Raw genomic sequence first — 13990 nt, 5'->3', positions numbered from 1 at the left:
CATAGACAGAGTCCACAGAGGGAAGGCAGGTTTCTGCAATGCGCTGAGTTGTGTCCACTGCAGTTTCTTGCAGTCACGAGCAGAGTGGTTATACCAGGTCATGATGCGTCCAGAGAGGGTGATACATCAGTAAACATTGCTAAGGGTCTACAGGGTCATGCCAAATTTCTTTAGCCTCCTGAGGAAGTAGAGGTGCTGGTGAGCTTTCTTGGCTGTGGCATCAATGTGGTGGGACCAGAACAGGCAATTGGTGAAGTTTACTCCTAGGAACATGAAGGTGTCAGCCCTCTCGACCTCAACGTCATTGATGAAGTTGAAGAGGAAATCTTTTCCTATGTTCATCTACTCATTCCTTTTGAGGAAGAGCTTGAAAGAGTGTCAATTATGGAAGCCTGATGACAGACTTGTGACCTTGCCAGTATAGCTGACAGCATAACTGGGCTGTCAATGCTATGGGGTACTCTGTGTAAATTGTTGTAATTGTTATTGAAAGACTGGCACATCCATCATCAAGTACCACCCATTTTGAGTTGCAAGCCTCAGTGAAGGGTCTCCTGATGAAAAGTCTCAGTCCGAAATATCGACTGTTTATTCCCCTCCATAACTACTACCTGAACTGCTGAGTTCCTCCGGCATTTTGTGTGTGTTCCTCTTTGAGTTCCAAACAGCATTTTGTCATTCTCAAATTGCACATTCTCCTGTGAAAAACTATTCAAATGTGAGAAAAGCATTCCTCCTGTCCCTCTTTGTAAGTGGTGTAAGGTGCAGACAACCTCACGAACAGCCGCCAGTTAACAAAGCCCACAACTGGTGAGTAAATATGCACTTTGGCAGAAGAAATAAATGGGCAGACTATTATTTAAATGGGGAGAGAATTCAAATTTCTGAGATGCAACGGGCCTTGGGAGTCCTCGTGCAGGATACCCTTAAGGTTAACCTCCAGGTTGAGTCAGTGGTGAAGAAGGTGAATGCAATGTTGGCATTCATTTCGAGAGGAATAGAGTATAGGAGCAGGGATGTGATGTTGAGGCTCTATAAGGCGCTGGTAAGACCTCACTTGGAGTACTGTGGGTAGTTTTGGTCTCCTTATTTAAGAAAGGATGTGCTGATGTTGGAGAGGGTACAGGGAAGATTCACTAGAATAATTCCGGGAATGAGAGGGTTAACATATGAGGAACGTTTATCCGCTCTTGGACTGTATTCCTTGGAGTTTAGAAGAATGAGGGGAGACCTCATAGAAACATTTCGAATGTTGAAAGGCATGGACAGAGTGGATGTGGCAAAATTGTTTCCCATGATGGGGGAGACTAGTACGAGAGGGCATGACTTAAGGATTGAAGGGCGCCCATTCAGAACAGAGATGCGAAGAAATTTTTTTAGCCAGAGGGTGGTGAATCTATGGAATTTGTTGCCACGGGTGACAGTGGAGGCCAAGTCATTGGGTGTATTTAAGGCAGAGATTGATCGGTATCTGAGTAGCCAGGGCATCAAAGGTTATGGTGAGAAGGCAGGGGAGTGGGACTACATGGGAGAATGGATCAGCTCATGATAAAATGGCGGAGCAAGCTCGATGGACCAAATGGCCAACTTCTGCTGCTTTGTCTTATGGTTATTTATTGGAGCGTGGGAGAAGGTTGAGCAGGTTGGGACATTATTCATTGGAGAGTGGGAGAAGGTTGGGCAGGTTGGGATGTTATTCATTGGAGAGTGGGAGAAGGTTGAGCAGGTGGGACATTATTCATTGGAGCGTAGGAGAAGATTGAACAAGTTGGAACGTTATTCATTGGAGTGTGGGGGAGGTTGAACAGGTTGGGATGTTATTCATTGGAGAGTGGGAGAAAGTTGAGCAAGTTGGGACATTATTCATTAGTGAGTTGGAGAAGGTTGAGCAAGTTGGGATGTTATTCATTGGAGAGTGGGAGAAGGTTGAGCAAGTTGGAATGTTATTCATTGGAGAGTGGGAGAAGGTTGAGCAAGTTGGGATGTTATTCATTGGAGAGTGGGAGAAGGTTGAGCAAGTTGGGATGTTATTCATTGGAGAGTGGGAGAAGGTTGAGCAGGTTGGAACGTTATTCATTGGAGCATGGGAGAGGGTTGTGCAGGTTGGGAAGTTATTCATGGGAGAGTGGGAGAAGGTTGTGCAGGTTGGGACATTATTGGAGCGTGGGAGAATGTGGGATGATATTATAGAAGTCTATAAGATCATGTGGGACATGGATGGGGTGAGTGCACTCAGTCTTTTTTTCCAGGTTTGGGGAATCAAGAACTAGAGGACAGAGTGAGGAGAGGGAGAGATTTAATAGGAACGTGGTTGGGGGGGGGGTGACTTTTTGACCCAGAGGGTGGTCTGTATATAGAATCAGCTGCCAGAGGACACGGTTAAGGTAGATACACTAACAGCACTTCAAAAGCACATGGATGGGTACATGGATAGGAAAGGTTTAGAGGCATGTGAGCCAAATGCAGGCAAATGGGACTAGCTTAGATGTATTTTTTTTATTTTAGAGATACAGCACAGTACCAGACCCTTCCAGCCCAACGAGTCCTTGTCATTCAATTACATCCATGTGACCAACTAACCTACTAACTCGTATGTCTTTGGGGGAGGAAACAAGAGTATCTGAAGGAAACCCATGCGGTCGCAGGGAAAATGAACAAACTCTTTACAGACAGGCAGCAAAAACAAACCCGGATCACTGGTGCTATAAAGGATTATGCTGAGCGTTATGCTACCATGCTGCCAACGATAGGAATCTTAGTCATCATGAAGACCAGTCAGGCCAAAGGACCTGTTTCCATTCTGTACAACTCCATGAGACTGCAATAAGCCAAAAAACTGTGTGAATAAAATTTGTCTCATAAATCTTCCTTAAACTGTAGTTAGTCCCCTACCTGGGTTGTGCACCTGACACCTTGCTCACTCTTAATGTGTACAAATCTCTCCACAGAGAAGGGTCAGATCTTCATGCAGAAGAAGCCCACCATGTACCCCCCCTGGAACAGCACCTTCGATGCCCACATCAACAAGGGCCGCGTCATGCACATTGTCATCAAAGACAAAACAGTGGAGCTGATCTCTGAGACCACAGTGGAACTGAATTCCCTGGCTGAGAAATGTAAACGCAACCAAGGAAAAGCTGACATCTGGGTAACATTTCAATGATTTGCTTTACAATTATTGCAAAATTTATTGATAGTAAATCAGTGCCTTTCACTCATCTTCCAAATGAGAAGGACTGGTGAGGTGAGGAGAGACCTTTACTGAGAGCAGGGTAATGCTATAAAACTCGTAGGAGTCTTGACCTTTTCCAAGAGCGCATTTACAAATTGGGAAGCTTAAGTCTAAAGCTAGATGGAGCAGTCGTTGGGACAGCACAGTGGCTCAGCTAATGGACTATTGTCTTCTCACAGTGCTAGAGACCCAGGTTCGATCCTGACCTCCGGGTCCTTTCCGTGTGGAGTTTGCATGTTCTCCCAGTGACCGCATAGGTTTCCTCCGGGTGCTCCAATTTCCTCCCACATCCTGAAGACGAGGCTTTGGGAGGCTAATTGGCCACTGTATATTGGCCCTACCATGGGAGGTGAGGGTTAATGTCTGTGATGAGTTGATGGGGATGAGGGGAGAATATAATAAAATGGAATTAATGTAGGATTAGCGTGAATGGGTGACTGATGGGCTGTTTCCAAATTGTGTCTTTCCGTAATGCTGAGGCTTTATAAGGATTTGGTCAGAATGCACTTTTTGTACTGTGAACAGTTTTATTTAACTAAGAAAGGATGTGCTGGCATGGGAGAGGGTCCAGAGGAGGTTCACAAGAATCATCCCAGGAATGAAAGGGTTAACGTACAGTGTGAAGAGTGTTTGATGGCACTGGGCCTGTACTCACTGGAGTTTAGAAGAATCGGGGGGGGGGGGGGGGACCTGTGGAATATTGAAAAGCCAGGGTAGAATCGATGTGGAGAGGATGTTTCCTATAGAGTCTAGGACCAGAGGGCACATCCTCAGAATAGAACAATGTCCATTTAGAACAGAAATGAGGAATTTCATCAAGCAGAGGGTGGTGACTTTGTGAAATTTATAGCCACAGACAACTGTGGAGGCTAAGTCATTAGGTAAATTTAAAGTGGAGTTTGATAGGCTTTTAATTAGCAAGGGCATCAAAGGTTGCCACTCCTGGAGTACTGCGTGCATTTCTGGTCTCCTGACTCGAGGAAGAATATATTTGCTTTGGAGGTGGTGCAGATGAGGTTCACCAGGTTGATTCCAGAGATGAGGGGATTAGACTATGAGGAGAGATTGAGTCTCCTGGGACTGTACTCGCTGGAATTCAGAAGAATGAGAGGGTATCTTATAGAAACATATAAAATTATGAAAGGGATAGATAAGATAGAGGCAGGAAAGTTGTTTCCACTGGTAGGTGAGATAAGAACAAGGGAACATAGCCTCAAGGTTCAGGGGAGTAGATTTAGGATGGAGATGAGGAGGAACTGCTTTTCCCAGAGAGTGGTGAATTTGTTGAATTCTCTGCCCAATGAAGCAGTGAAGGCTACTTCAGTAAATATATTTAAGACAAGGTTGGATAGATTTTTGCATAGTAGATGTTATAGGGAAAAGGCAGGTAGGTGAGATGAGTCCATGGCCAGATCAGCCATGATCTTATCGAATGGCAGAGCAGGGTCGATGGGCCAGATAGCTGACTCCTGCTCCTATTTCTTATGTTCTTATGTTGTGGGGAGAAGGCAGGAGAATGGGGTTGAGAGGGATAATAATTCAGCTTTGATGGAATGGTAGAGCAGACTCAATGGGCCAAACGGCCTAATTCTGTTCCTATCTCTTATGGTCTCATAACTCAGTGAGGAATAAACGTTAGAGTCAACAATATCCCCCAGCAACATGCTGAAGATGCACAGAGCGGTCAGTGGGAGCAAAGTTCAAGAGGAGGATTTGAAAACTATGATGGGAATTTGAAAATCAAGGCAAGGCATTGCTTAGCCACAAGCCAGTGTAGATCCGTGAAACACACGCACGGTGAGTGAACAGAAGCAGGAAGGTAAAATGTATGAATGAAGAGTCTGAATGCTTGTGGCCTGTTTAAATCAACTAGGATCCGACAATGTACTGTATGAATCAGGGAGCCCACTGCTGTTTTCAGTATAGTTTAAATGAGTTAGAATACACGGTGGAATCTGTAAAACTGAAATAATTGGCAGAAAGAGCTACTCCTGAGTTAGTTCACAGACAGAGAAATTGATAGAGAGGCTCCTACCTCCAGTTTCTGTAAATTCTGTGTGTGTGTGTGTGTGTGTGTGTGTGTGTGTGTGTGTGTGTGTGTGTGCGCGCGCATGCGTGCGCGTGCTAAGGACAGGGAGAGAGAGAGAGACTGGATATATGTGAATATAGTAATCATACATAGAGGGTGGGAGGGTGAGAGAGAGATGGGGGTGTTGATTATTTCCAAACTTGTTTTATCTCTCTGTACTGTTGTTGGAGAGGAATGGAGTCGTCGACACTAAGGTTTTCTTCTTTTCCATTTTTAAGTTGTTAGTTTTGCCCAAGTCTTTTAGTTTAGTTGATTAATTCTGTTTTTCTTTGGGGATGGGGGTTTGTTTTTTTTTTGTTTTGTTTTTTTTTCTTTTTCATGATTTTTTTTCCCAGTTTTTTTTTTTGCTTTGTATTATCCGTTGTTAGTTCTACATGATTGGGAGCTTTGTTAATTTACACTATTTGGTTTTGCAATTACTTTTTTAAGTGTAACAATATATCTCCTACTATTTGTATTATTGCTATGTTTTGTTTCTATATTTTGAAATTAATAAAAAGATTGAAAAAGAAAAAAAAAAGAGATGGGGGTGAATGTGTGTGTATATTGTAACCACGGATATGGACCATTATATTTGGTGCTTATACTGGCCAGTATGAGTCAATAGCACTATGTCAGTTACACTGAGCAGTGTTAATTCATACTAGTTGATATAGCATGAGGCCAATGCTCTCTCACAGTGAATGACGTAACCAATATTTTCTATTGTAACAGTCAGCTTATGGCCATTTGTAAGATGCTATTCAGAAAAAGGTATTCCATTAAACCTTATGTATGGTTTTTGACTCTTTGAGATGGCAGTTTGGACTTTAAACAAACTGAAGTTATTGTCTGATAAATTCTACTTCTCTGTTTATAAACCAGCAAGAGAGTGACTGTCCCAGACATGTCATTCAGCTGCTCCAAGACAGCTATTCCCTTTTCCTTCCATCAGAACAACTGTTTGTGGGAGGAAGTTGATTAGGCAATAAATATATTTATATACTGTAAATGGCAAATGCTCAGCAGGCAACGTCCATGGAGAAGGGAACAGAGTTAAAGTTTCAGTTTACGTTTTCATCAGGACAAGGGACTGTTTGGAGTCTTCATACCGAATAGGGGGGTGGAGAGAACAAAGGGATCTCTGGGGAGCAGGGTGGAGACCAGAAGATACTGGATGAGTAAGGACTGTGAAAGCTGTTGAATCAGAACTGAGGAGGTGTAAGTGCAAACAGAGCGTGGGAACAAAAAGAAAGTCTTGCTGGAACAGGAGATGCAAAGCACTGCACTTGTGTGAAATCTGAAATAACAGCTGGCACTGGAAATAAGACCATTTGGTCCATCAAGTCTGCTCTGCCATTTGATCATGGCTGTGGGGAGAGAATAGCTGAGCTACCTTTGCAAGTTGATAACCTTGGATCGGAACAGGCCAATTCTGACATATGGGTTCATACTTTCAATAGACAATGGCAGGAGTAGGCCATTCAGCCCTTCGAGCCAGCACCGCCATTCACTGTGATCATGGCTGATCATCCACAATCAGTATCCAGTTCCTGCCTTATCCCCATAACCTTTGATTCCACTATCATTAAGAGCTCTATCCATCTCTTTCTTTAAAACATCCAGAGACTTGGCCTCCACAGCCTTCTGGGGCAGAGCATTCCATATATCCACCACTCTATGGGTGAAAAAGTTTTTCCTCAACTCTATTCTAAATGGCCCACCCCTAATTCTTAAACTGTGGCCTCTGGTTCTAGACTTGCCCATCAGAGGGAACATGCTTCCTGCCTCCAGCGTGTCCAATCCCTTAATAATCTTATTTGTTTCAATCAGATCCCCTCTCATCCTCCTAAATTCAAGTGTATACAAGCCCAGTCACTCCAATCTTTCAACATATGACAGTCCCGCCATCCCGGGAATTAACCTTGTGAACCTACGCTGCACTCCCTCAATAGCAAGAATGTCCTTTCTCAAATTTGGAGACCAAAACTGCACACAATACTCCAGGTGTGGTCTCACCAGGGCCCTGTACAGCTGCAGAAAGACCTCTTTGCTCCCATACTCAATTCCCCTTGTTATGAAGGCCAACATGCCATTAGCTTTCTTCACTGCCTGCTGTACCTGCATGCTTACTTTCAGTGACTGATGTACAAGCACACCTAGATCTCATTGTACTTCCCCTTTTCCTAACTTGATTCCATTTAGATAATAATCTGCCTTCCTGTTCTTACCACCAAAGTGGATAACCTCACATTAACCTGCATCTGCCATGCATCCGCCCACTCACCCAGCCTGTCCAAGTCACCCTGCATTCTCATAACATACTCCTCACATTTCACACTGCCACCCAGCTTTGTGTCATCTGCAAATTTGCTAATGTTACTTTTAATCCCTTCATCTAAATCATTAATGTATATTGGCAACAGCTGTTATCCCAGCACTGAACCCTGCGGTACCCCACTGGTCACCACCTGCCATTCCGAAAGGGACCCGTTAATAGAGTATACAACAGGCTCTTCATTCCAGAGAGGGCTGTGACCTGACTAATCTGCTCTTGAAGCTTATGTTCAGCTTTACTGAAATATTATTGAAGGCTAAAGGCTGGGAGATGACACTGGAAATGAGATGGGGAATTAGCATGACAGGAAACCGGAAGTTCAAGCTCATCCTTATTGCCTAAACAATGTTCAACAATCAGAAACATAGGAGATTCTGCAGGTGCTAGAAGTCCTGATCAAGTGTGTCAGGCCACAGGGTCGACTCTTTATTCCTTTATAACACCAGACTCAAAAACAATTCCTCTCCCCAAGCAGAACGACTGATCAACAGCTCCACCCGCTAATCCACCCATCCACCCATCCACAGCCCCAACCACAACTATCTTATCATTTCCTGTCAGTCATCTTATGTATGGGCACTCCTGTGCCTCGTGTCACGTTGTAGACACACAATAAATCTATGCATATACGCTATCTTTCTTATTTATATTTATTGTGGGTTTTTTATTATTGTGTTCTTTATCATATTGTGCTTTTTTGTGTTGCATTGGATCCTTAGTAACGATTATTTCATTTCCTTTACATCTGAGTATTGGAAATGACATTGAACAATCTTGAATCTTGAATTTTTCCATAGATGCTGCGAGACCTGCTGAGTTCCTCCATCATTTTGTATTTGTTGTTAAACAATGCAGATAGTCTCCAATCTGACAGCTTGAACATCGGTTTCTCTAACTTCTGGTAACCACCCCTCTCTGTCTCTCTTTTCCTCCCCGTTTATTCCACCAGCCCCCATTATCCCTGTCTCATTCTGCTCCCTGGCCCTCTCAATCTACCCATCACCCACAAACCCTCTCCGGTTCCTTTCCTCAACTCCTTCCTTTAATTCCATGGTCCACCATCCTCTCCTATTATATTCCATCTTCTTCAGCCCTTTATCACTTTCATTAATGACCTCCCATCTCCTTGCATTTTTCCCACTTCCTCCCATCCCTCGCCTTCCTCCTGCCTACTGGATCCATTCCAATTTGCCTATCACTGCAATAGGTCAACAGCAGATGAAATCTCAATGGCTCTTCACACAGCCCTAGATCACACTCACAATGCAAACACCCAGGTCAGGGTGCTGTTCGTTGACTATAGTTCAGCATTTAACACCATCATTCCCATGTACCTCCCTCTGCAATTGGATCCTCAACTTCCTAACCAGAAGACCACGATCTATGTAAATTGGTAATAATATCTCCTCCTCACTGACGATCAACACCAGCGCACCTCGGGGATATGTGCTTAGCCCACTGCTCCACTCTCCCTCTGCCCATGATTGTGTGGCTAGGTATAGCTCAAATGCCATCTTTCAACATGCTGATGATACAACCATTGTTGGCAGCATCTCAGGTGGTGACGAGAGGGCATAAAGGAGCAAGATACGCCAGCTAGTGGAGTGGTGTTGCTGCAACAACTTGCACTCAATGTCAGTAAGACCTCAGAGCTGATTGTGAATTTCAGGAAGGTTAAGATGACAGTACACAAACCAATCCTCACAGAGGGATCAGAAGTGCAGAGAGTGAGCAATTTCGAGTGTTAAGATCTCTGAGGATCTAACCTGGTCCCAATAAATTAAAAATAGATAAATATCAATGCAACTGTAGAGCAGGCAGGACAATAGCTATATTTCATTAAGGGTTTGAGGAGATGCTGTTTTTCTCCTAAAACACTCAAACTTCTGCAGATGTACTATGCAGAGCATTCTGACAGGCTGCATCACTGTCTGGTACAGGGGGGGGGGCAGGGAAGAGTGCTACTACACAGGATGGAAAGAAGCTACAAGAACTTGAAGAATTAGTCAGCTCTGTCATGGGTACTAGCCCCTATAGTATCCAAGACATCTTCAAGGAGCAGTGCCTGAGAAAAGCGGTGTCCGTTATTAAGGAGCACCATCGCCCAGGGCAGGCCTTCTTCTCACTGTTACCATCAGGTGGGAGGTACAGAAGCCTGAAGGCACACACTCAGCAATTCAGGAACAGCTTCTTCCCCTCTGCCATCTGATTCCTAAAGGGACATTGAACCCATGAACACTACCTTGCTATTTTTATGTTATTTCTGTTTTTGCCCTATTTTTAATTTAACTATTTAACATAAGTATATATCTTTTACTTTTTGCTATATTATCAAGTATTGCATTGTACTGCTGCTGTTAAGTTAACAAATTTCACAACACGTGCTGGTGATATTAAACCTGATTCTGATCCTATGACACCCCTCCCTGTATCCACCCATCACTTGCCAGCTCTTGCTCCAGCCCTTCTCTCCACCCTTTTATTGCGACTGTCTCCCTTCTTTCCAGTCCTGATGAAGGGTCTCGACCCAACTGTCTGTTTCCCTCCACAGATGCTGTCTGGCCTACTGAGTTCCTCCAGCAAGTTTGTGTTGCTCCATATTTCCAGCAAGTACAGTCCCTTGTGTTTCTATGACCCCAATATGTTGTAACTTTTCCTAGTTCTGATGAAAAGTCACCAACCTGAAATGTTAGAACATCGAACAGTAGTGTACAGGAACAGGCCCTTCAGCCACAATGTTGTGCCAGACCAATTAAATTAGCAATCAAATGTCTAATTAACCTCATCTCTTCTGTCCACACAAAGTCCATATCCCTCCATTTTCCTCACATTCAGTGCCTATCTGAATGTCTCTTAAAAGTCCCTAATGTTTCTGCCTCTGCCAGTACCCAGGCAGTGCATTCCAGGCACCCACCACTCTGTGTTTAAAAACAAAAGACTTGCGCCTTACATCTCTTTTAAAATTACCCCCTCACTTAAATTCATGCCATCTAGTATTAGGCATTTCAACCCTGTGAAAAAGATACTGTCTGTCTACTTTATCTATTCTTCTCATGAGCATATAAGCCTCTATCAGATCTTCCCTCAGCATCCGTCGCTCCAGAGAAAACAACCCAAGTTTGTCCAAATCCTTGTTATAGCACATGGCCTCTAATCCAGGCAGCATCCTGGTAAACCTCTTCTGCACCCTCTTGAAAGCCTCGACATCCTTCCTATAGTGTGACCATAGCTGTATGCAATACTCCAGATGTGGGCTAACTAGAGTTTTATAAATCTGTAACATAACTTCCTGACTTTTCAACTCAATGGCTCAACAAATGGTTAAGAAAGCATATGGCAATCTTGCAATAAGCCTTTTTAGCCACCCTTTCAGGGAGCCTGAGCTTGGATCACAAGATCCCTCTGCTTATCAACACTGTTAAGGATCTTGCCATTAACAGTGTACTGTCTCTTTACATTTGACCTAACTCAGCCCCTCTCTCCCTAAACTCTGCCTGACCTGCTGAGTATTTCCAACATATTCGGTTTTTATTTCAGATTTGCATCATCTGCAGTCTTTTACTTTTCAATTTTTTTATTAAAGTAGCAGCCTTTGTAATTTCAAGTATATTGAGGCATTTTATCAGATCAAAATTCTGGCAAACAGGGCACAGAAGGAGATATTAGGCCAACTGGCTGGACTTGGAGATTCCTAAGCAGCTAAGAATTCAACTTTCCCCCCTTTCTCTACCCTCTGGTATTTTTAAATCTGCAGAAATATGTGAAAAGCGCATAATATTTTAATCATCTTTTCCTTCCCACATTGATTCTTCTTATTCTTTTTTTTTGTGATATAGTTGGATTTGAAGCCACGGGGCCGAATGCTAATGAGCGTGAAGTACTTCCTAGAGCAAAGTGGTAAGCGACTGCTCCTCTTGTTACTTGTACTGGGCAAGATGTGCCGTATCACATCCCGAAACATCAAGGGTCCCTGCTGCTTGCTGGGACTCAAAAAGCAGAGTGGGTCAAAGAGACATCTTCAAGTAGAGTCATAGCATGCTACAGCACAGAAAGGTGCCCTTCAGTATCCAGCCATGGCAAACTGTTATTCTGCCTGGTCCCATTTGCCCACACCCCAACCATAGCCCTCCATACACCTCCCATCCATGTACTTACCCAAACTTAATGTTGAAATCCAACCTGCATCTACCACTTCCTCTGGCAGCTCAATCCACACGCTTATCACCCTCTGAATGAAGAAGTTCCCATCAAGTACCCTCTCATTCTCCTACACTCCAGGGAATAAGGTCTTGACCTAATCAGCCTTTCCCTATAAGTGAGGCCCTCGGGTCCCAGCGACTTCCTTCTAAGTTTTCTCTGTATTCTCTCAATCTTATCCCTCCCCACCGTCAGTAGTATCCACATGAGGTACTGCCTCAAGAAGGCAACATCGACCATCAAATGTCACCACCACCTGAACCGTGCCCTCTTCTCACAGCTACCGTTGGACAGGAGGCTCAGAAGCCTGAAGTCCCACATCACCACGTTCAAGAACAGTTACTTCCCTTCAAATCTGGTTTACAAACCAACCAGCAAAACACTAATCACTACCTCAATTGGACAACACTATGACCGCCTTGCACTGCAATGGACTTTGATTTTTCTTGTTGTAATCTTGTTCTTTCTTGTATGGTTTTTGAATAATTTATATTTAACATGTTTATGTGAATGTTGTGCTGTGTGCCTGTGAAGTTGCCACAGGTAGGTTTTTACGCTGCATCTGTGTATAGATACACTTAGTGTCGTAGAGCACTGCAGCACAAAATCTGGCCCTTCGGCCCATCCAGTCTGTGCCAACCTGTTTTTCTGTTTAGTACTATCTACCCACACCCAGACCATAGCTCTCAATACCCCTCCCATTCATGCACTCATCCAAACTTCTGTCAAATGTTCCAATTAAGACTGTGCCTGCACCATCCTCTGTGAAGAAGATAGCCTTTAAACATTTTGCTCTAAACCAATCACCTGTAGTTCGAATTCTGATACTTGTGCATATTACAATAAATCGAGAAATGGTTAAGTTTGATTTTGATGTTGTGTAAGGCAGGGGTTGAGAGGAGCTCTGCACAAGAGTTTAGGGAAGGCATAAGGACAGAGTCAGCCTGTGGGCTGTGAGAATGGGCAGTGCAGTTAGAAGGGCGGGGTTTCCCTGAGCAGGCGAGGTCTGGGGCTGTATTCCAGAGGCAAAAGGAGGAAATGAGAATAAGGGAGGAAGTTCACAATCCAAATCTCACCACAGGGTCTAGTGTACACAGTGATCACTTTATCAGGTACACTTGTACACCTGTTTGTTAATGCAAAAATCTAATCAGCCAATCATGTGGCAGCAAGTCAATGCTTAAAAGCATGCAGACATGGTTAAGAGGTTGAGTTGTTGTTCGGCCCAAACACCAGAATGTGGAAGAAATGTGGTCTAAGTGACTTTTATTGTGGAATGATTGTTGGTGCCAGACGGGGTGGTTTGAGTATCTCATAATCTGCTGATCTCCTGGGATTTTCACACCCAACAGTTTCTAGAAGTTACAGAGAATAGTGCAAAAAAAAACCCAAAAAATATCCAGTGAGTGAAAATACCTTGTTAATGAAAGAGGTCAGAGGAGAATGGCCAGACTGGTTCCAGCTGACAGGGATGCAATAGTGATTCAAATAGCCATGCATTACAACAGTGGTGTGCAGGAGCATCTCTTGGTTGCACAACGCATCGAACCTTGGAGTGGATGGACTACAGCAGCAGAAGACCACACTAGTTTCCATTCCAAAGTGGTCACTGAGGGTTTAAAGTGCTCACAACGGCCCAGCTGAGTTCAATGTGGCTGCCGGGCCGAATTTTGGAACGCTGGGAAAATTATTTGCTTCCCCTTGAGAGAATGGATTCATTTCCTCCCTCGTGTTTCCCTTTGTGATTCTGACCACAACCACGTTCGTGAGGCATTGTGAAAGCAAACTAGTGCGGACCCTCCCCTCCCCCCACCTCCAAACTGCATATTGGAGGCATATGTTCTGAAAGGAACTCCAGGATTAATTTCACCCCGAGGAAGGGCAGGGTTGGCACACCTGGTGGAACCTTAACCCCCACCCCCCCAATCAAGAACCTTTCAACCTGTGATTTGTCCTCCACAGCCATCTGCAGCAATGAATTCCACAAATTCATTCTCCTATTAATGAATTCAACCTTGCCTCATCCACTCTAACTAGGACCTTCAGTATCTGTCAATTTTCAACAAAATCCTGCTATAAAATTATGTTTAATTTGCATAGTTTGCGCCTTGGTTGTTTGTCAGTCTTTCTCTGTTTATATATGTAGCTTTTTGTA

At 43.9% G+C, this 13990-nt stretch overlaps 1 protein-coding gene across 2 annotated transcripts in view; it reads left to right on the top strand.

The window, feature by feature from the left end:
- prkcq (protein kinase C, theta) overlaps positions 1-13990 on the top strand; it is a 130956-nt gene that overhangs the window by 63444 nt on the left and 53522 nt on the right. For both annotated transcript variants that reach the window (XM_072240951.1, XM_072240952.1), the window contains exons 3-4: positions 2949-3148; positions 11475-11535. In XM_072240951.1, coding sequence (XP_072097052.1) covers positions 2949-3148; positions 11475-11535 — 261 coding nt within the window. The remainder of the gene's footprint in view (positions 1-2948; positions 3149-11474; positions 11536-13990) is intronic.

Source organism: Mobula birostris, chromosome 23 (assembly GCF_030028105.1).
Source record: "Mobula birostris isolate sMobBir1 chromosome 23, sMobBir1.hap1, whole genome shotgun sequence".
In the NCBI taxonomy this organism is placed as follows: Eukaryota; Metazoa; Chordata; class Chondrichthyes; order Myliobatiformes; family Myliobatidae; genus Mobula; species Mobula birostris.
The sequence above is the reverse complement of the archived record's forward strand: the minus strand, read 5'-3'. Positions and strand labels throughout refer to the sequence as shown.